General features: G+C 44.8%; 1 protein-coding gene across 5 annotated transcripts in view; it reads left to right on the plus strand.

Moving 5' to 3' along the window:
- MTR (5-methyltetrahydrofolate-homocysteine methyltransferase) overlaps nucleotides 1–20410 on the plus strand; it is an 89244-nt gene that overhangs the window by 36563 nt on the left and 32271 nt on the right. For all 5 annotated transcript variants that reach the window (XR_004324167.1, XM_032491922.1, XM_032491925.1 and 2 more), the window contains exons 16-22: nucleotides 3652–3831; nucleotides 5824–5940; nucleotides 6245–6385; nucleotides 13399–13488; nucleotides 14546–14698; nucleotides 17697–17804; nucleotides 18763–18863. Coding sequence is in view for 4 of the 5 variants with exons in the window: in XM_032491922.1 (XP_032347813.1) it covers nucleotides 3652–3831; nucleotides 5824–5940; nucleotides 6245–6385; nucleotides 13399–13488; nucleotides 14546–14698; nucleotides 17697–17804; nucleotides 18763–18863 (890 nt within the window). In the remaining variant the exon portion in view is untranslated. The remainder of the gene's footprint in view (nucleotides 1–3651; nucleotides 3832–5823; nucleotides 5941–6244; nucleotides 6386–13398; nucleotides 13489–14545; nucleotides 14699–17696; nucleotides 17805–18762; nucleotides 18864–20410) is intronic.

The following is a 20410-nucleotide window of genomic DNA, read 5'->3' on the forward strand; positions in this document are numbered from 1 at the left end:
CAGCCTCTCTCTCTGGTTCCTAGAGAAAAGCCAGGAGCAGGTGACATTGAAAACAACTTGACTTCTTTAAAAGTTCAAAAGTTTTCAGTGGTGATGCCTGCAGTTCCTAGATTGCGACCTGAGACCCCTTTTTCCACACCAGGTTGCCTCTCCATGTCTTAAATCCTGTCCATTTCCTGCTTAATCCCGGGCTCTTGGCATCTGCTTTCTGCGTGGAGGATGAATTTTGCCAGGGCATGGGGGCTGAGTGAGCGGGGAGGCATCCCTGGTTGTCTGCATCTCCCGCAGCCCTGGCCCAGTGCTCTGCCCTCTTCTTCCACCACGGGCAGGCTCTCCTTCCCACTTCGCTTCTGACCACGTGGCTGTTGCTTCTGCCGAGGCTCTGAATGTCCTGACCCTTGCCTTCAGCTGTGCTTGTCCACGTACTTAACCACAGTAGAGAATTCGCTCAAATGATGTCTGAACCAAGCCCACGCCCTCAGTGATTCTGAAAACCAGGGTGTCTCTTGTCATGTGTTTTTCCCTTGGAAACTTCCCTTCAGCTTTTTCTTTCTGACCTGTCTGTGCCCTCTTACGGCAGCACAGACGTCCGTTTGCGTCACTTGCGTTTTGCACTCTGTGGCAGCAGGGACGGCCTCCTGGTGTGCTCTGTGGTCCATGCTAAGCTGTTGCAGTCAGGTTTGAAACCTTTAACCTGCCTGTGGAGTTGGTCCCGTTTCTCCTCTGCTCCTTGTCAGGCTGCATTTCCAGAGAACCCAGGTGTCTCCCCTTCCTTTTTTCTCTTCCTTTTTCTTTCTCACAGTATGTGCCTTGATGACTAAATCAAAAATTGTTTTAAGTTTATCTCATTTCTCCCTAAGTGTCTGATAATTCAGCAGAGCCCAAGCAGTGGATCTCTCAGCTGAAGCCTTCTACCTCCTGATGGCTGTCTAGCTTTTCTACAGCAAAGAGTAAACCTGGTAAATCAAAATCATACAGGATGGTTATTCCTTCTTTCTCGACCCTTAGATTTGTGGCGCTGTCACTGAGGTTTCTTCTGACTCAGCCTGAGAAGGCGCCATCTCCTGGCCGGTGCTCCTCGCCCGGCTGTGAGCTGCAGTCACTGGGGGGCTCTTTGAAAGTACTGATGCTTAGGCCTCGTCCCAGGGTTCTGATTAACAGGCCTCAGGTGGGGTTCAGGTATTGGAAACAAAAATCCCTCCAGGTTAGAGTGGAGAGCCTTCTGGATCTGTGAAGTCTTCAGGCACTGAGGCCAACAGCATGTTTATCTTACAATCCTGGCTGAGGAACAGGATAGGCGAGCCTTGGGGAATCTGACACGATGTGCTCCTGGCAAAGACCTGCACATTGAGACTCCGTGTGTTCTGAGATTCACTTGCTTATTCAACGTGCAGAAGTAGAGTGTCTGTTAATGAGGCAGGCACTGGACCCGGTGCTGGGAGGACAGTTTGACAAGGCTTCATCCTTACAGAGCTGCTGGTTGATGAGTCTGTTCTAGCTTGGAAATGAACTCCTGTCCTGTGAGGGCGCTCTTGCTGGTTCTGCGTGCAGCTCTGTCCTCTGGTACACAGCTGCCCCCCACCCCCCACTTCCCGTGCCTAACACGCTTAGCCTGCCAGACTCAGCTGTGTGTCATTCATGGCTCAGAGAGAGAAATGACCAGGGCCGAGCAACCCAGCTCAGTTAACTAAGGAATGCTGACGGCATGGGGACCCCAAACCTTTATTCCTTGTCTCCTAGCCTCGCTGGGCCATGAACCTAGAACCTACAACTCCCTTTGGCCCTCTGGTGAAGGGGGGCCCAAAGTCCAAGACGGAAGGCAGCTCCGGGCGACCTGCTCCTGACGACGTACTCCTGGGCCCACCGCTCGGTCTTCACCTTACCGCTCTAACTGAAGGAGGAGTAAGAAGTTGCTGAGGACAGTCAGCCAAGGCGGGGGAGGGCCTGCCGTCTTCCCTTCAGCCTGGAGCCATGAGGCTGCAGAGCCCACTCTGTGGTGTCCTTTCTCTTGGCCCCTTGATTTGCCAAGTCACGGGGGATGCCCCCAGCAGGAGGTGAAATCTGACCCCACAAACTGCAGGGAGAGATTAGTGACCAAGGAGAGCAGTAGAAATTAATGCCAAAGCAGGTAAGCGATTAAAAGCCCAGCTCTGAGAGGGAGTTCTTTTTCTGATTCCCCGAGCACGCCTTTCTCTGGAGGATGGGGCCTCACTGAGTGTCCTCACCCCTCTTCTCCTGGTGGCCTGGAGCGCTCTCCCTGGAGGTCAGGATGCGTGTGATCAGGAGCTGACTCTTTACCACACTTTGCGCTCGCATCCAGTCAGGGGTCTCCTCCCTCAGAGTAGTCAGCTTGGAACACTCAACACTTCATTCAGTGCTGTTGGCCGTTTTTCAAGAACATTTTGCACGCTTATTCAGAACTGTGTGTGACTTATTTTTTTAGAACCACCATACTGATAGCAAGTATTCATTTTTCCTTCTGAGCAGATTTGTTTTTTTAATACAACCAGAAATCATTCAGAATGTCGTTTGTTGAATAAGCCTTGTGTTGAGGTGGTATATTTGATCTGAAAACAGTTTCCATGACAGAGTTCAGAAACACTTGGAGTTAGAGCCTCATTCTTTCCTTCATTCAGTGGTAGTATTGAGCACACCCTCTGTGGACTCTGCTCTAGGCACTGGGATACAGCAAGACTGGTTCTAGCTCAGGTTAGCTAATAGCAGATAATAAGCAAATAATCAAAGAATAGACAAGTTGACAAATTTAATTTCTAGAAGGAGAGATGCGGTGAAGAAGAGCAGAGGAGACAGGAAGCGTGGCGGTGGGGCTGGTTTAGAGACGGTGACTGAGGAGGGCGTCTCTGGGCAGATACCAGAGTGACGGGAGCACAGAGCCATGTCCAGTGCGCTCTGGGCAATGGCAGCAGCACGTAGAAGGGCTCTGAGGGAAGATAGGCTTGATGGGTTTCAGGAAGCTCCAAAGAGCAGTGTGGGGAAAGTGGAGTGGACTAGGGGCCAACGACAGGAAGCAAAGCTGGAGATGGAGGCCCTGACTCGAGGGTGAAGGGAAGTGACGGGGGTAGAGCTCTGCTGGGGTCAGTGCTTGGCTTTCTGGGGGTCACTGTTTTGACAAGTAATAGTAAGTTGTATTTATGACCTTAGGCACACGTTAGTGAGCTAACGTTATGGTGGGTGAGGGTGGGGAATGAATACATGTCCTTGAATCTGTGTAGGGTTGAATCTGCAGGAGGATCCAGGAGAGCAGTGGCAGCAGTGCTGGTGATGGGCCAGGACACTGCTGGTGGGTCCAGGGACAAGGGGCACTTGCTGTTTAATTTATTCTTTAGTAATAGTTGAATTTTTATCATCTATGTGTTTAAGAAGCCTACTTAACTGACATACCATACGTGTGTGTAAGATTTGACTTTTACAGGAGTGTAACTGTTGTGCTGATGAAAACACAAAGGGACTTCAAACCAATTCCTCCTCTGAGATAATTCGACAGATATTTAGAGCCTGCTTGACATTTGGATTTCTGTGAAATCCAAGCATTGATACTTAAGTGCTTTCGACAAGTGCAGTGTCCTTCTGTTTGCATAGATAACATTTCATTCTTCTATTTCGAATTACATCTTTTGCTTCTTTCCTCAGGCAACAGAAACAGACACTAAAATCAGGGTGTGCACGCGGGCCTACCATCTACTTGTGCAGAAACTGGGCTTCAATCCAAATGATATCATTTTCGACCCTAACATCCTCACCATCGGTACTGGAATGGAAGAACACAACTTGTACGCCATTAATTTTATCTATGCAACGAAAGCCATTAAAGTAAGTATGAGTGTTTTCTCTTTCTACCCAGGACGTTGCTCAGATGTATCACGTGGCTCCCGTGGGTAGCTTGAGCTAGCAGAGGTATTTATTGGCAGGGAATGTTGACATTCTTATTCTTAGGTAGTAAATCGGTTTTCTGAAATCTAGGGGCCTTTATTATTTTTCTTGCATGTGTTATTTTATATTGTGAAGTACAGCAGACACACTGGGGAATGTATAAAAAACACACAGAGAGCATACTAGTCATGAGGTCTATAATGACTCTTACTTAGGTCCTAAAATACGGGACGCAGGTCGTGCCCCCCGTCTCCCCCTTTCTGATGGTGCCCGCACGCTGAGTTTTATGAAGAACCATCATCCTGAGTTTTACTATAGTACTTTGTTGCCTTTCTTGACAGGTTTATCACTTCTGTACACACAACCTGAATTATCCATGGATTTCGTTTTTGCAAATCCACCTACTCGCTGCAATTTATTTGTGACCCCAACAGCAGTACTCAGGGTGCTTTTGTGGTCATGTGGGGCACACGTGTGCAGGGTGTGAAGGGTCTGAGGGCCTGACCCACGTGCTCCAGGTGGTCAGCAAGGGCAAGCCCTGCCCTCTTGTTTCAGCTCTTAGTCTGTAAACGGGTGCCCTTTTCATGGTCTGTGTAGTGCCATTTATTTAGTGTTTTTCACACTCTTGGGTTTTTCTTGGTGATTGATTTCTCTATGTAAGCAGCCCCCCAGCACTGTACAGAAGTGCTGTCTAGTGTTCTAAGCGCAAGAGGGCTGGATGCATCGTGCCTTCTGGAGGAAACACGTGGGTTAGATGAGCTTTGCTTAGTCGTGGGTTGTGGTGCTGTTGGCTGCGAGCTCAGTGTTAGTGAAACCACAGTCTGTATCAAACAGGATGTCTTTACATGGGAACACTTACAAAACAGGGTTATATATTGATCAGTGATGATAATCTTGTGACCAGAGGTTCAGGAACCTAACCCTGAAGTTCCTGTGGGAGCTGCAGTTTTCAGTTTCCCCAACTCAGTGTTCACAGTGGCTTTATAGCACAGATACCACAAATAACGAGAATTAACTGCACAAACAGTGTAGTTTAGTTTTGCCTATTTTTGAGCTTAATATAAGTATAACCTTAAGATTCTTATGTGTGTTTTCCTTATCCAGTCTCATTTTAAAGATTCACGTGTGTAGTTGTGCTTTGTTTTTATTAATGTATAATGTTCCGTCACATAACTGTTCCATAATTAGCTGCTCTGCTGTTGATAGTCATTTGGTTTGTTTCCAGTTTTGATATGAACATTCTCACGTGTGTCTCTTGAGTGCACACGCATGAGCTTCCTTACAGCACACACCCGGAAGTGGAATGGCTGGGTCCCAGCAGCAGGTAGTGGCCGCCGTCCCCCTAAATGCTTGAGCTAGTCTGTACTTTAACCAGCAGTGAGTGAAAGGCCCTGTTGTTCCACATGCGTACACAGGCTTGGGGTGTCACAGGTGTGCTGGGAACCTCAGTTTCCATCTGTCCCTTTACAGTTAGTCAAGTTGATAGTCAACTAGGGAGTCTGGTCATTTAGGCTATGGAAGCCTTTTAGTAGCTTGTGCTTGCAGTGAGTGACAGACTACTCTCTGTCTTTTACTTGTCTGTCTCTTTTTCTTTCTTTCTCTGTTACTTATCCAGCAAGCATGTTACGGCACACTGACCACATACCGTGGCCCTGTCATGGTCACTATAGAAACATATGGAGATAAAGCAGAATTTTTTATTTTCCCTGGGGAGATTAGAGCCTAGGAGGAAAGACTGACGCAGTGCCTTTGTGATGCCCTAAAACACAAGTTTCAGTCTTTTGTCTAGCTACAAGAACCTCTGAATTATTTTGAACTTTATTTATTTATTTATTTTTTTACTTTCCACTCTTATATATAAAGCTTGAGGGATTTGATTGCTGCTTTCGACAGACTAGGGAAATCTTTTCACATTTAAAAATTTTTTTTCAGGGAACATTACCTGGAGCCAGAGTGAGTGGAGGTCTTTCCAACTTGTCCTTCTCCTTCCGAGGAATGGACGCCATTCGAGAAGCAATGCATGGGGTTTTCCTTTACCATGCCATCAAGGTATAGTGGGACACCTGTTTGCCCTTTGGCACCAGCGTTTACCTAGGGCAAGGGTTTGCAGACTTTGGCCCACACACTAACTCTGGCCTGCTGCCAGTTTCTGTGAATAAAGTTTTATTAGAACAAAGCCACACCCTCTCACTCATGCTGTCTATGGCTGCTTTTATGCTACAGCAGGTGACTGAGTAGTTATAACAGGGACTGTGGCTGCAGTTCTTCCTGTCTGGTCCTTTACAGAAAGGGTTGCTGACCCCTGATTTAGAGTATCCTTGGAAACCCTCATTTTTCTTTCTATTGCCCTTAGTCTGGTATGGACATGGGGATAGTGAATGCTGGGAACCTTCCTGTGTATGACGATATCCACAAGGAACTCCTCCAGCTCTGTGAAGATCTCATCTGGAACAAAGACCCCGAGGCCACTGAGAAGCTCTTGCGCTACGCCCAGGTAGAGAGAGGTGTTCTAACCAATGGCTTTTCCTGTCTTTGAGCCTGTGGTTCATGTAGAGTTATTACACCTTCACTGTGGAATAGAAGCAAGTATCCAAGCATGTCTTTGGATCACTGAAGATCTCTGCAGAGAGCTCCAGAGAAGATGTTTTAATTAGGACGAGGAAGGAGAAACAGACCAAACCTGGTCTGCTGCAGGATTCTGAATTTGTATTTCCTTAAATTTATTTTAAAATGTAAAATTAATTTTTCTCGTACCCAAGTAACATTAATTCTAGAAAGTGTACAAAGTACAGATAAGCAGATGAAGAGAATAAAAATCACTCATAATCCTACTGCCCACTGTTAACCACTGCTGGGATTCTGTTATAGCCTTCTAGTCACAATTTTGTTTGTTTTTTTTTTTTTTTTCAAAGTGAAAGTGTACTCATAGTGTATACACACATACACGTGCACACACACATTTTATAAAAGTAGAGCTGTAGTCTAGATGCTTTTCTGGTAACCTGTTTGTTTAGCAGTATTCTGGAACATCTTTCCATTTTATGGGATATTTTTCTACCTCATAATTTGGTAATATAAATCAGCTCTTAGATTTTCTTGTGTTGCTGTGTTCCCATTGTAACATGTTTACATTTGTTTGTATTACGTTTACACTGGTTTTTATATTAGGGTCTGGTCCAGTCGTGACAAAGTTCTGCATTCAGGACTTGAGATCTGTACGCATTTGATCTATAGACAGGAGAATACTTAACAGTTAATCTGAAGCCAGTTCCTTGTTTCCGTTTATTATGTGTTGGTCCTGTATATCATGGGTGCTGCTTCCTAGAATTCAGTTTAAGGAAAGGTGAGATCCTTACCTCAAAAAAAGTTTTTAGTTTATTTCAGAAAGCAATGGCAGAGGAAGACACTTCCCCACAAACCGTGTTGGAACGTGGTCGAATGCGTTGGTGTGTGTTGCTGCCTGTGTTAATGTCTTCCTCCCCTGCAAGAGTGCTGCAGTGTCCTGGGAAAAGGGTGGGACAGTTAAGGACCTACACATCCTTGATTTATCACCGCACAGGTGGCAGGATTGGGATTTCTGAGACTGCATGTGTTGGCCTTAGTTCATTCGGCAACGCTGGTTGGAGTTCAGACTCTGCCATGAGCACATGACCCTCCTCTCTGCTCCCTGTAAACATTCCTGATTTCTCGTGTGGACCCAGGACCGAGCTTCTCCGGTCTTGACTATTGCAAACAGAATCAAGTTCTGCTTCCCACTCATTACGTGAGAAACAGTGCCTAGATTTCTGTCCCTATTTCCAGGATTGTTTCTGCTCATGTAGGCAGAATGCTTAGCCCTTTAATATTCTTTGAACATGAAGACATGGTGTGAAATACTATTCTTCAGTTTGTGTCTTAGCCTGTCTTCCACTGAGTTGGGGACCCTTCATTAATTACTAACTAAGACAGTGTTCTGCTGTGGCCAAGAGGGCATCATAGCTTCTATGGTCAGGAAGTTACATAGAGCATTCTTAATTAACCCATAAGGTCATGTGCTTATTTCCTCTTCTCCACTGTCCAGATGAGACAGCTCTCGCTTAGGAAAAATAGGGCTCCTCATTTGTAAGACTGTTCTCATTTAAGGTTTTGTTGGCTTTGTATTTCCTGTCATTCTTTTTGGTCTGTGTTCACTTTTATTTTTGGTTTACAGGTTTTTGCTTCTTTATACCAAAACGAAGGTTGTGCCCCTGGGGCACAGCTGAAGCTTGAGGGAAATCTTAATAGCAATTGCGAGGGTTTAACAGCCCATCATACAAAAAATTGCTCCCCTCTCAATGTAACCACAAGGGCTTATTAGAAGCTGTTGACCCTTCTGTCAAGTAGGCTGTCTACATTCAAGGTGACTTCTGTTACCATTAAGGAACTAGTAACCCAAACAGGTGTACTTTAGTAACTCCCAGGAGCTGCCAGCTCTGTGGCAGTTCCTCAGGATACGCCAAGGGTATGTGGAGCATGAAAGCAGGAATGTTAGGAAGCAAATAAGGATTGAGGATTTTTTTTATTTATAAGAAAATGATCTCTTTTTGTTACTAAATAATGAAGTCTGCACCCAAGTTTCATCTGATACATTGTTGAAAATGGTAGGAAGAGTCCTGTCTCTGAGCTTCTTCAACTCTCTGATGGGCTTTACTGAAAAGTAAGCCCCCCGATTGGGCAGAGACTGACCTGTGGTGAGCAGACTGTTCCGGCTGAGGGAAGCGCCAGGCGTCAACATGGCGCCATATAATCCACATGGAGTTTGTTTATCGGGTGGTGCCCTCACAGAGGTCGTGACCCTTTGAGCACGAACGAGGAGGATCTCTGCCCTAGGGAGGGTGGCTCTTGAATGGCCACGGGTTATGAGAATCCAGACGTCCCCAACTTACGGTGGTGCAGAAGCAGTGAGCAATCACTAGAAACCTGCTTTGAATTTCGGATTTTGATCTTTTCCCGGGCGAGTGACGTGCGGTGCGGTCCTCTCTCGTGGTGCCAGGTAGTGGCAGCGACAGTAGCTCCCAGTCCATCCCACCTTCACAAGGGGAGCCAAGCAATATGCTACTACCATTCTGTACCCACACAGGCATTGTTTCTCATTTTCAGTACCGTGTTTAGTACGTTACACGAGATGTTCAGCACTTTATTACAAAATAAGCTTTGTGTTAGATGTCTTCGCCCAGCTGTAGGCTGATGTGAGTGTTCTGAGCACGTTTAAGGCAAGCAAGGCGAAGGTATGACGTTCAGAAGGTTAGGTGTGTAAATGCATTTTCAGCTTGTGCTTTGCTGCAGATGACGGTGGGTTTATTGGACATAAGTATTCTTGATACTTTTCTGGAACAAAGGTCGTCCGATCCCTGATGCAGCGTGATGCTTCTCACTGCCAGTGGGTGTGCACGCTGCTCTTTGGCTTTCTGCCTTGATGCTGGTCTAGTTTGGTGACAGAAACAAGACACAGGTCCCTGTGGGGACCCTGTGAAGCAGGAGCTAGTCTGGAGCAGTAGGTGCAGATGGAAGGAGTAGCCAGGTGGGCATGACAGTTGAATGGCTGGTGTGCTTGGAAGCTTTTGTTTCCACGCGCTTCCTCAGTGTGTCAGGTGACTGGCCTGACCTGGTGCGTGGAACTGCACAACTTGTAAATCTAGATCGCGGAGAACGTCCTGCTGAGCCGCCAGTTGGAAAGCAAGGTGGGCACAGCGTGCCATGTTGTCTTCTGAAGTAGCTGCTCTGAAATGGTTCGGTTTCATTTAAAATACTGATTTTCTGAAGCGAGTTCAGTAGGTGGGGAGTTTTCGTTCACTGAGCCTCCAGCACTGTACTGAGAGCTTCTCTGGCCGTCACTGCATCCTCATTTGCCCCAGTTCATAACCGCACTTGTATTGATTTCCCCCCTCCTTGTGGCGCACTGGTATTTTCTGCGAACACACCAGGTCTTTTTTCCAAGCGTGTTTGGAATACTCTGCCCTGTTTTTACATATCAGACTCCATCCGGCAGCAGGAATTGCCTGCTTGTGTGACTAACGGAACAAACGGTGCTTATGTGTATCTAGTGATGTGAATGTGAGCTTTAGAAGGATTCTGGTGTGTGTGTGTGTGTGTGTGTGTGGTGTCACACAGCTCTGGTTTTGCGTTTTCCCTTAAATAAAAGTCAGAGTATATCATCTATGAGTTTTGTAACTTTTAGTTTCTTAAATTGGGGTATAGTTAACATATAATATTAGTTTCAGTTGTACAGCATGATTTGATATCAGTGTCAATTGCAAAATGATCATCACAATTAGTCTAGTTAACATCTGTCATCACACATAGTTACAATTTTTTTTTCTTGTGGTTTTTAAGATCTGTTCTCCCAGCAACTTTCAAATACACAGTACAGTGTTATTAACAACTGTACTCACCATGCTGCACACGACACCCCCGGACTTAACTTTATTTTGACCACTTTCACTCATTTCCCCTCCCCTAAGCCCCACCTCTGACAACCACCAGTCTGTTCTCTGTATCTATGAATTCAGTTTTGTTTTTTTTTTTTGATTCCAAATATAAGTGAGATCATGTGATATTTGGCAGGGTCTCCTTTTTTATGTGGCCAAATAATATTCCATTGTGTGTATACAGCACACTTTCTTTATCTGTTGTTTCATTGATGAACACTCAGGTAGTTTCCATGTCTTGGCTACTATAAATAATGCTGAAAATTATTTTTTTCTGTATATACTTTTAAAAAATATTTTTTAAATTGAGGTGTAGTTGGTTTACAGTGTGTTAATTTATGTTGTACAGCATAGTGATTCATTTACACGTGTATATATTCCTTTTCATATTCTTTTACATCATAGACTATTATAAGATACTGAATATAGTTCCCTGTGCTATACAGTAGGAACTTGTTGTTTATCTGTTTTGTGTATAGTAGTTAGTGTCTGCGAATCCAGAACTGCCAGTTTATCCCTCCACCCCTCCCTTTCCCCCCATGATAACCATGAGTTTGTTTTCTATGTCTGTGATTTTGTTTCAAACAAGTTCATGGAAATATTTTTTTTTTCAAATTGCTGTCTTCTGTAAGGTTTTTCAGCATGTGAGCGAGGCATTGGTCTTTCCGTAGGTGAGAGAGCCCTGTCGTTCTTTATTATTCAGTTACCACTCCAACCCTAAGTCTTGGAGCTCTCCCCAGGCCCTTTCTTCTTTTCTTTCACACTGTCCATGTTGATGCCTTTGTGTTTGTCCTTTCCTTCCCTCCCTGCCCCTCCCACTGTAGTTCAGGCCTTCATCAAAGACTATTAAAACATTCTCCCACTTCTAGGGTTCTCTTAAAAATACTGCTTTGAATGTAGCTTCAGAACTTTGTGTTGTGTCGCTCTCCCAGCCCCACTTCCACCACAGTTGCCCGGAAGGTTAAGTTCCAACTCCATGGCATGGATTTCTGGCATTCTGTGACTTGGCTTCTACCATTCTGCACACACATTGCTCCAGAAAATCCACTTTTGTTCAGCATTAAATCATCCAGCTAGTACTTACTGAACTCTTGATTTGTGCTTTGCACTTCCTGAACTTGGAGGGTCTGACTATTAAGACACGTGTGCCCACGCAGAGCCCACAGCTTAGTGGGACGTGCAGAACACAGGGGCAGTTGTAAGCCGGTGTGGGGTGGGTGCTGTGATAGGGCAAGTATGGGGTGCTCTGAGGCTGCTGAGGAAGGACACTGAACCCAGCGGTAGAGGTGGTCAGGGAAGGCCTCCAGCAGTGATGGGTCAGACCTGAGAACCAGAGAGGAGGTGGCACGCTGAGGTTTGGGGCTGGAGTGCAGTACTGGCCTTCCCTGCCGGAGGAGGAGTCACTGCATGTGGCTGGGGCCTGGCTGTCTGGTAGGTGCTGAGTAAGTGTCCGTCAGGTGAACGAACGTGGAGAGTTGGAGGTCAGAGAGATGGTGGACAGGGTAAGGAGCTGAAGTGTTCAAGATGGCAGAGCTCGTTGGGAATGGCAGAGGATGAAGCTGGAGAAAGCCAGAGCAGGGCGCTGTATGGCCTGGAAAGGAGCCAGTACTGTATCCAGGGAGCAGTAGGGAATGATAATGAATTTCTTCACCGGGGGCGTGTGATCGGGCTTGCATTTTGGAAAGGCCCCTCTGGCTTAGTGCAGAAGGTGCGTGGGAGACCAGGGTGCTCCTGGGCTGCGGGGACCAGTTAGCTGCTTGAACTGTGAAAGTAGGAGCAGAGTGGAGAGGAATATTGAGGCAGTAATCATGAGGGCTGGCTGGCTGGCTGGCTGAATGTGAGGGCAGATGGAGATTCGGGAATGACACTTAGATTTCCGGTTTGGGCTACGAGTGTCCCCAGCTGGGATGGAGGTCAGTCTGTGTGTGCACTTCTGTCTCTTTGCTGAATCTGTCAGCTGCTTCAAAGTATCTCTTCACCACTCGTCTGTGACAGTTACTCCTTCCTCAGAGTTCTAGCCTCGTCTGTATCATCTCCTCATCCAGCCCTTGGCAGGTGCTTTCTCACGTAGCTTACCTTTCTTTGTGTATTTCCACCTCCCTGTGGTGCAGCAAAGTCCTGGTGAGCACAGTCTGTGTCTTGCACCTCTTAGTGTGCCCACCTCCAGGATGATTTCTGACTTAGCTTCGTTACGGCCTCCCTTCGTGTATCTGTGAGTGGTGATGATCCCTGTTGAAAACTTTAAAAGCTCTTCAGATACGGGGTTTGGCTCCTCTTACTATCATGGAAATCTTTTGTTCCAAGAGGCTATCCTTTAGGAAAGAAGGAAAGGAAAAAACGGAGCCTTTCTCTGTGCCTCTGTTAAATGTTCAAATCCTAGTGGTGATCATTTTGTTACGTATAGAAATATTGAGTCACTGTGCTGTGTACCAGGAACTAACAGTGTTATAGGTCGATTATGCCTCAAAAGCAAACAGACTTATAGAAAAAGAGATCATATTTGTGGTTACCAGAGGCAGGGGGTGGTGGGAGGGGAAATTGGATAAAGGCAGTCAAAAGGTACAAACTTCTAGTATAATAAATAACTGCTCCGGATGTGGTGTACAGCATGGTAGATACACTCACCACTGCTGTGTGTTATATATGGATGTTATTGAGAGAATAAAATTTTGACAGTTCTTATAAGAAAAAATATTTTTTCCTTTTTCTTTTTTGTATCTGTGTTAGATGATGGATGTTCACTAAACTTACTGTGGTCATCCTTTCATAACATATGTAAGTCATATCATACTGGACACCTTAAACTTATACAGTGCTGTTTGTCAATTATATTTTAATAAAACTGGAAGGGAAAAAAAATTTTCTAAGTAGAAGTTCAGGTCCTAAGAGATTTCTGTCTTTCTGTTTCTCCTTACCTCAGACACTTACTGAGGCCTAAATTCATGCTGGATATTGTGCTAGGGCCTTGAAACATAAAAAAAGAGGAAGGCATAGTTTTTGCTGCCCGTTAGTTGAGTAAGTGACCTGTTGTACCCGTCTCTCTGTCCTGATTCCAACCCAGGCCCAGGACAAAGGAGGGAAGAAGGTCATCCAGACGGATGAGTGGAGGGGCGGCCCCATCGAGGAGCGCCTTGAGTACGCCCTCGTGAAGGTGAGCGTGGACCGCAGGTGCCTCTGCTTGTCTGGTGTCGTTGCTGGACAGGAGGTGCTGACAGGACCTAGGAGTGTCCGAGACCACCCCTGTGAGATTTTGCCCTCCACCCTACCCCTATGTCCAGCACATTTGGCGGTGTCCAGAGAGATTTTGGGTTGTCCCAACTGGGGGTGGGAGGTTTTGCAGCGTCCAGTGGCCAGGGACTCTGCCAAACATCCTGCAGTGCACAGGGCGTAGAGAGTTACTCAGTCCAGAATGTTAGCAGTGCCGAGCTTGAGAAACACTGTCCTAGACCAGGTTGCTGTCATTTGGTCAGCAAGTGGGTCCTGGCTCTTCTGCTGTAATTGGAATTTTAGGTGAGATAATCTCTTGGCTTCAGTTTCCACATTTGTAAGTCTGGAAGATTTTAGAGTTCTTTTTTGCCTCTAGACTTAACTTTTTATTTCTTTAACTCTTTAGATTCACATATTTCCGGTTGTGGAACTAGTCAGCCACCTCCAAGCATCCTTGAACTAGAGACACTGGAGGGTGGGGGCTGTTCTGTGAAGGCTGGACAAGCCAGTGGAGGCTGCATGGGTCTGAACTTCGCCCCCGGGTCCTGCCCGTTGTCTTTCCCCCCCCTGCCCTGTGACATTGCAGTGAGAAAGCACACCGATGTCACGGGAGATGTCTGTCAGTGTGTCATCTGTTAAACCACTAGGATAAAAAGTATATTTGATTATGAATTTGAACTTATTAGTGCTCTTTTTGTCACTAATTTTTCGCTTTTACTAGGCAGTTACTTCATATCAATAAAGCCAGCTAAGCACTTTACATGGTTTATCTCGTTTAATCCTTAACATAACCATATGAAGTTGGTACTATGTGATATGTTAATCGAGGAAACTGAGGCTTAATAAATTGTCTAAATTAGTGAAAGGAGCCTGGGTTTAAACATGTGCAGTCTGATTCCAAAACCCACACTCTTTCATATTTCCATGATTTATTCTTTGTTAGTCATTAGAACTTAAGCCATTTTTTTCTGTGATCTTTTTCCTAATTTTTTTTTTTGTAGGGCATTGAAAAATATATTATTGAGGATACTGAAGAAGCCAGATTAAACCAGGAAAAATATCCCCGACCTCTGAATATAATCGAAGGGCCGCTGATGAATGGCATGAAAGTTGTTGGTGATCTTTTTGGAGCTGGAAAAATGTTTCTACCCCAGGTTGGCAAATAGTGGGGGGGGGGGGGGTAGTTTCACAATTGAAAGAAAAAATTTTGTCTTTTAATTAATAGGCTTGGGTATATTTCTCAGGATTTAATTTTGACAAGAGATTGGGGCACTGAGATCTGATTCTGGTCATTCCTCTGTGAATGTATTTTTAGGAGTAGTCTGGAAAAATCCGTCTAGGGTGATGTTCAGGTTAGAGGCCGTCTGGACGTTCCTAGTACCCCCGTCTTCATGCTCTGCTTTGCTTGCTTGCTTGCTTCCCTTCTTTCTTTCTTCCCTCCTTTCCTTCTCTCTCTCTTCTTCCTTCCTTCCTTCCTTCCTTCCTTCCTTCCTTCCTTCCTTCCTTCTTTCCTTCTTTCCTTCCTTCCTTCCTTCCTTTCATGTTCTGGTCTTCTGTACCACCTCTTACCTCCAACAGCTGTCTCTCCACCACCCCAGAATTAAAATAAAACTCAAGATTAATGTAAAGTTAATCATACTAAGATTTGATTTGACCAGTCAGTGTTCATCCATAAGGATGAATATTTTGAAAAGTGATACACATTAAGTGATACATTTCAAGTAAAACCAGTACTTTTACTTTGATTTGCAGCAACTACCTGCCCCATCAGTTAACAAATACTTGTTGAACCTTCTGGGTTCAGTTCTGTCAGGCACACAAAAAACTAAAAGCTCTTGTTCCTTTTTTTTTTTTTTTTAACTCATTCTGTATTTAATTATTAATTGCTCATTTCCTCCGTCTTCCTTCATGGTGTTTCTTACAGCTGTATCGTTTTATAGTTAATATACAATAAACTGCACATATATAGTGGATACAGTTTAATAAGCTTTAACATGTATGCACCTGTGAAACCATCACCACAGTCAAGATAAGAAATACTCACTTGTTCTGTCCTAGCCTTCTTCAGTCTGTGACAGTTCTCAGTCTTTGTTTTTCAGGATGTTGACATATTATTTCACTTTTTGTTTTTGAGTTAGCTTTAGACTTACAGACAAGTTGCAGCTGTAGTTTCAGAGTGTCCATGTATCCCTCACTCAACTTCTTCCCCTAATGTTAACATTTTTGCTTGATCTTAGTCTGGTTATCAGAAAATTAACATTGGTATAACACTGACAACTGGAAACCTTACTCAGATTTCACCAGTATTTCCACCACTGTTCTCTTTTTGTCCCACAATCCCACATTGCTTTTATCCTGCCTTCTCTAACATTTCCTGAGTCCTTCCTGATGACCTTGACTTTTGAAGAGTGCGGTACAGTCTGATAACGGTAGACTGTCTCTCAGCTAGATGTTGTCTGATGTTTTCTCATTTCTGTAGGGAATTACACAGAGTTGCTGTGCCCTTCTCAGTGGGTCATGTCAGGAGGCCCATCAGTGTTGCTGTGTCTCCTTCCTGGTGATACCACGTCCGGTCATTTGGCTAACGGTGGCGACTACGTTCCTCCACTAGAAACTGACTTGTAGGGAGAAACTGAGGTGGTGCGAATATCCTGTTTCTCACCCTACTTCTACTCATGAGTTTTAGCATACATTGATGAATTTTATGAAAGTCCCTGTTCATTTTTTCTACTTATTTAACAAATTTGACATGTTACATTTTGCAAATATGATGTACAGTGATACATTTATATATATTGTAGTATGATTGCCATAAAAGCAGTATTTATCGCACTACATCACTATAATGTATTATTGTCTGTATTCATTATAATGTGCATTAGATCTCTTTGGCTTATTTACTTGTTCCAAGTTTGTACCCTTAAATACCATCAGTCTTATCTTTTTTTCCCCCATCCCTTGGTAACCACTGTTTTATTCTATTTTGTTTTGTTTTGTTTTGTTTTACAGGTTTGGCTTTTTTAGATTCCACATATACGTGATATCATACAGCACTTGTCTTTCTCTGTCTGATTTATTTTGCTTAGTGTGCTCAAGGCCCATCCATGTTTTTTGCACATGGCAGGATATCCTCCTTTATCCTGGCTGCACAATATTCCATTGTGTATATATCTATACACCACATCTTTTTTTATCCATTCATCTGTTGATGGGCATTGGGGTTGTTTCTAAATCTTGGCTATTGTAAATAATGCTGTGATAAACATGGCTGTGCATATATCTTAACAAAATTCTGTTTTCGCTTCCTTTGAGTTTATACCCAGAAGTGGAATTGCTGGACCATGTGGTAGACCTGCTTATAATTTTCTGAAGAACTTCCATATTGTTTTCTATGCAGGTGGACTAATTTACATTCCCATGAACTTGTGTGATTTCCCTTTTCAGCACGTTCTCACCAGCACCTGTTGTTTCTTGTCTTCTTAGCAATGGCCGTTCTAACAGTTGTGAGGTGATACCTCATTATGGGTTTTACTTGTATTCCCTTGATGGTTAGTGATGTTGAGCACCTTTTCTTGTGCCTGTTGGCCATTTTGATGTCCTCTTTGGAAAAAATGTCTTTTTGGTTCTTCTGCCCACTTTTCAGTAAGAATGTTTGGATTTTTGTTATTAAATTGTGTTAGTTCTTTATATGTTTTTGATATCAATCCCATAGCTAGTATATAATTTGCAAAATTTTCCCCATTATGTAGGCTTTAAAAAGCCCCCCCCCCCTTTTTTTTTTGCATAAGCCGTAATTAAGAGTGAATGTAATGCTGGGGACTGAGAAGGGCTCACAGAGGAGAAGCTTGATACTAGAGGAACATGTAGAACCTGGAGAAATGATGGAGGGCCTTTGAGGGAGAAAAAATACCTTGCAGAAGTTCAGAAGGCAGAAACTGCAGCATGGATCTCCAGCCCTGTTTCCTCCTGCTCTGCCCCGCTCACTGGCTTTCCCCACAGGGGACTCACTCCTTACCTGCCTGCGTCAAAAGCGGGCTCCAGGGAGGCTGCCCTGAGGTCAAAGCGTGCGATAGTCTGTGCGAACCTTCCACAAGCGGCCGTTAGTGACCATCCGGGTGTTTGGGTAAAGATGCCTGACTCTGTGTTTCCCAGGTTATAAAGTCAGCTCGGGTCATGAAGAAGGCTGTTGGTCACCTTATCCCCTTCATGGAAAAAGAGAGAGAAGAAACCAGAGGGCTTACTGGCACAGCAGACGACGAGGCAAGTCATTTCGTTTGGGCCTGCCAGTTCCCTGAGGAACTGGCCCCAGGGCTGCCTGGTGCGGGTGGGGACCTAATACTTCGGGCTTGGCTGTGTTTGTCATTAGATGAAACAAGGAAGAGATCCAGCTCTTCTACCAAATATCAGACAGAATACATTGGGATTTTCCCTTGAATGTGGCTTCATGAACTTTTTAATAGGAACATAATTTTTCAAACAAAATCAGTTTGTTCAGCCACCTGCTTACTATTTACAAAGCTCCTACTACGTGCCGGGTACCGCGCTTCACACTGTAGCTAGACAAGGTTGATCCTCACACTGGAAATGGTGTTCGGCTTTGGAAAATCTCTTGACTGAATATTCTCCACGTGCTGGTAACTCCTGGATTCAGATTCATTCTTGCTGGCTGCACGACCACAGTAAATCAGCTTTGGCCCTTGTGACTCTGAGTTCTGAGGCTGATCTGTGTGTGAATGGCTCTGATACAGTGTTTATAAAAATCCCCCTTGCGTTGCACGCCTTGTTCTTTACCTAGAACGGCAGTGCTGTAGAGGGTAACCAGGCGTCCCTCTGCGCTGGCGCTGTGGTTGTTCCTGCTGTGATGGGACATGGGCAGCTCTCCAGCTCCTCCCTCCCCCTTTACTGCCAGCAGTACACAGTTATCAGATAGGTTTTGGGCTTAAGGATATGATCTTTCACTATGGACTATTTGTACTGAACTGACACTGTTCTTTGAGGTGATGGAGTCCAGGATCTTGGTTGAAGCTCCCTGAGCTACCAACTAGGTGGGCCTCCTTTCTACTGACAGAGCATGTGATTTGGGTTCCAGGTCTATCTTGGAGGCCATCTTGGTTGTATTAAAGTGCCTTCTGTGCCGACGCCTGTCTGGCTCTAGAGAACTGGGTGGTCCGCTCTGAAATGACCACAGCAGTGCTGAGCTGCTTGACTTTCTCTCCAGGACCCTTACCAAGGCACCATCGTGCTGGCCACCGTCAAGGGGGACGTGCATGACATAGGCAAGAACATCGTTGGAGTGGTCCTCGGGTGCAACAATTTCAGGTGAGTCAAGACCCACCCCTTTCAAATCCTTTCTTCTTTTAAATAAAAGCGTTAACAGGCTGATTCTTTATTGGGTGAGAGGGGTGGGGTATGGCAATAGGTGATAGAGGTTATATTTAATTTCTTCACTGTGATTTCGAATTTTCTACATTGAACATACCTTCTCAAGTGAAAGAAGTTAGTTATTATTTAATCTGTTGTATGTTCAATAAGGACATAAAGTAGAGTAAAAACTATTCAAGCAGAGTCAAAACAACCAAGAGCCTTCTTGGGAGTTGACTTCAGGCCAGAGGCTAGAACACTGGGCTCCACCCCACGGTCAGCGGCCTGGAGCATATTCCCTTTTACTCTCGGTGAGCTGCCAGGTTTTAGAGCCAAGATCTTACAAGAGCTTGGCCAGATGGAGCTTTAGAAGAAGCCTTGACTGTGCAGCTCTTGCTCTTTGCCTTAGAACAGAGCCGTGCACACCTCCTGGTATTGATGAAGCTGGTTGTCGAGTGCTGTGCTCAAGCGAAATCCCTTATGTGTCTCATTATGCTTGAGTAGTTATTCAGCACACATTTGTGTCCGTTTGAGAGCTCATGTAAGTGCATGTTCTGCTCACATTTCAACATACTCTCTACAAGGAAAAGCCTAATATAACTGTGTCTTCTCTGGTCCACGTCCAGCCAGCAGTCCTTTTGAGTCATGGACTTCTTTGCAATGTGCTGTTTTCACTGTAGAGAAGACCTGACTGCAGCTACAGCTGTGCCCCCACAGAGTTCCATCTTCCCGCTGTCACACACCAGTTAGCCTTTCAGCCCCCTCCCTGCTTCAACACGTTTATCCGCCTCTGCATTCAGGGCTAAGTAAATGCAACTCTGAACCATTCAGAAAGATGGAGATGGAGGAGAGGTATCAGGACTTCCCCCTCTCCCCTGACTGTCTGCCCAGGCACTGGCATGCCTGCCTGCCCGCCCGCCCCACTGTCAGAAGGCTCAGGTTCTCTCCCACCCTGGAAGTGAGGAATATTGTTCTTGGAATGTTTTTTTTTAATACATTAGAGCTACAGTGGAGGTTTTTCTAATGAGATTTTACCTATAGAGTAAGTATTTGGATGAGGTGTTTGCTTCCTGGAGTCTATGACATTTCTGCTGTTGTCTCACCTCAAACCCTGTGTTGTTGGTTTCTATTTGCATTCATCACAATTAGTTAAAATTCAGTTCAGCTATAAATGTTTATAGATCACCTGTTACATACCGTGCATTTGTATCTGAGACACCAAAATGATTTAGTTAACTTTTCTCCATTTAAGAAATTTCCTGTTTATCAGGCTAAAAAGCCGATGATAATGGGACAGGAACTGTGGAAAAGGCAAACTTACTAAACCAGTCCTTGAGATATCATTGTCATGTGTTTATCATTGTTTATTGGGAAGAATGGGTAAGTAGCTGAGAGAATCATATTAGGAATGTTTTTTTCCCTCCAGTAAAGACATTTTAAGAGGCCAGGGAGAGCTGTGGCATTTCTCCAGGGTGCTGCTGAAGACGAATGTCAGCAGTGAAAGC

This window comes from Camelus ferus, chromosome 11 (genome assembly GCF_009834535.1).
Source record: "Camelus ferus isolate YT-003-E chromosome 11, BCGSAC_Cfer_1.0, whole genome shotgun sequence".
Lineage (NCBI taxonomy): Eukaryota > Metazoa > Chordata > Mammalia > Artiodactyla > Camelidae > Camelus > Camelus ferus.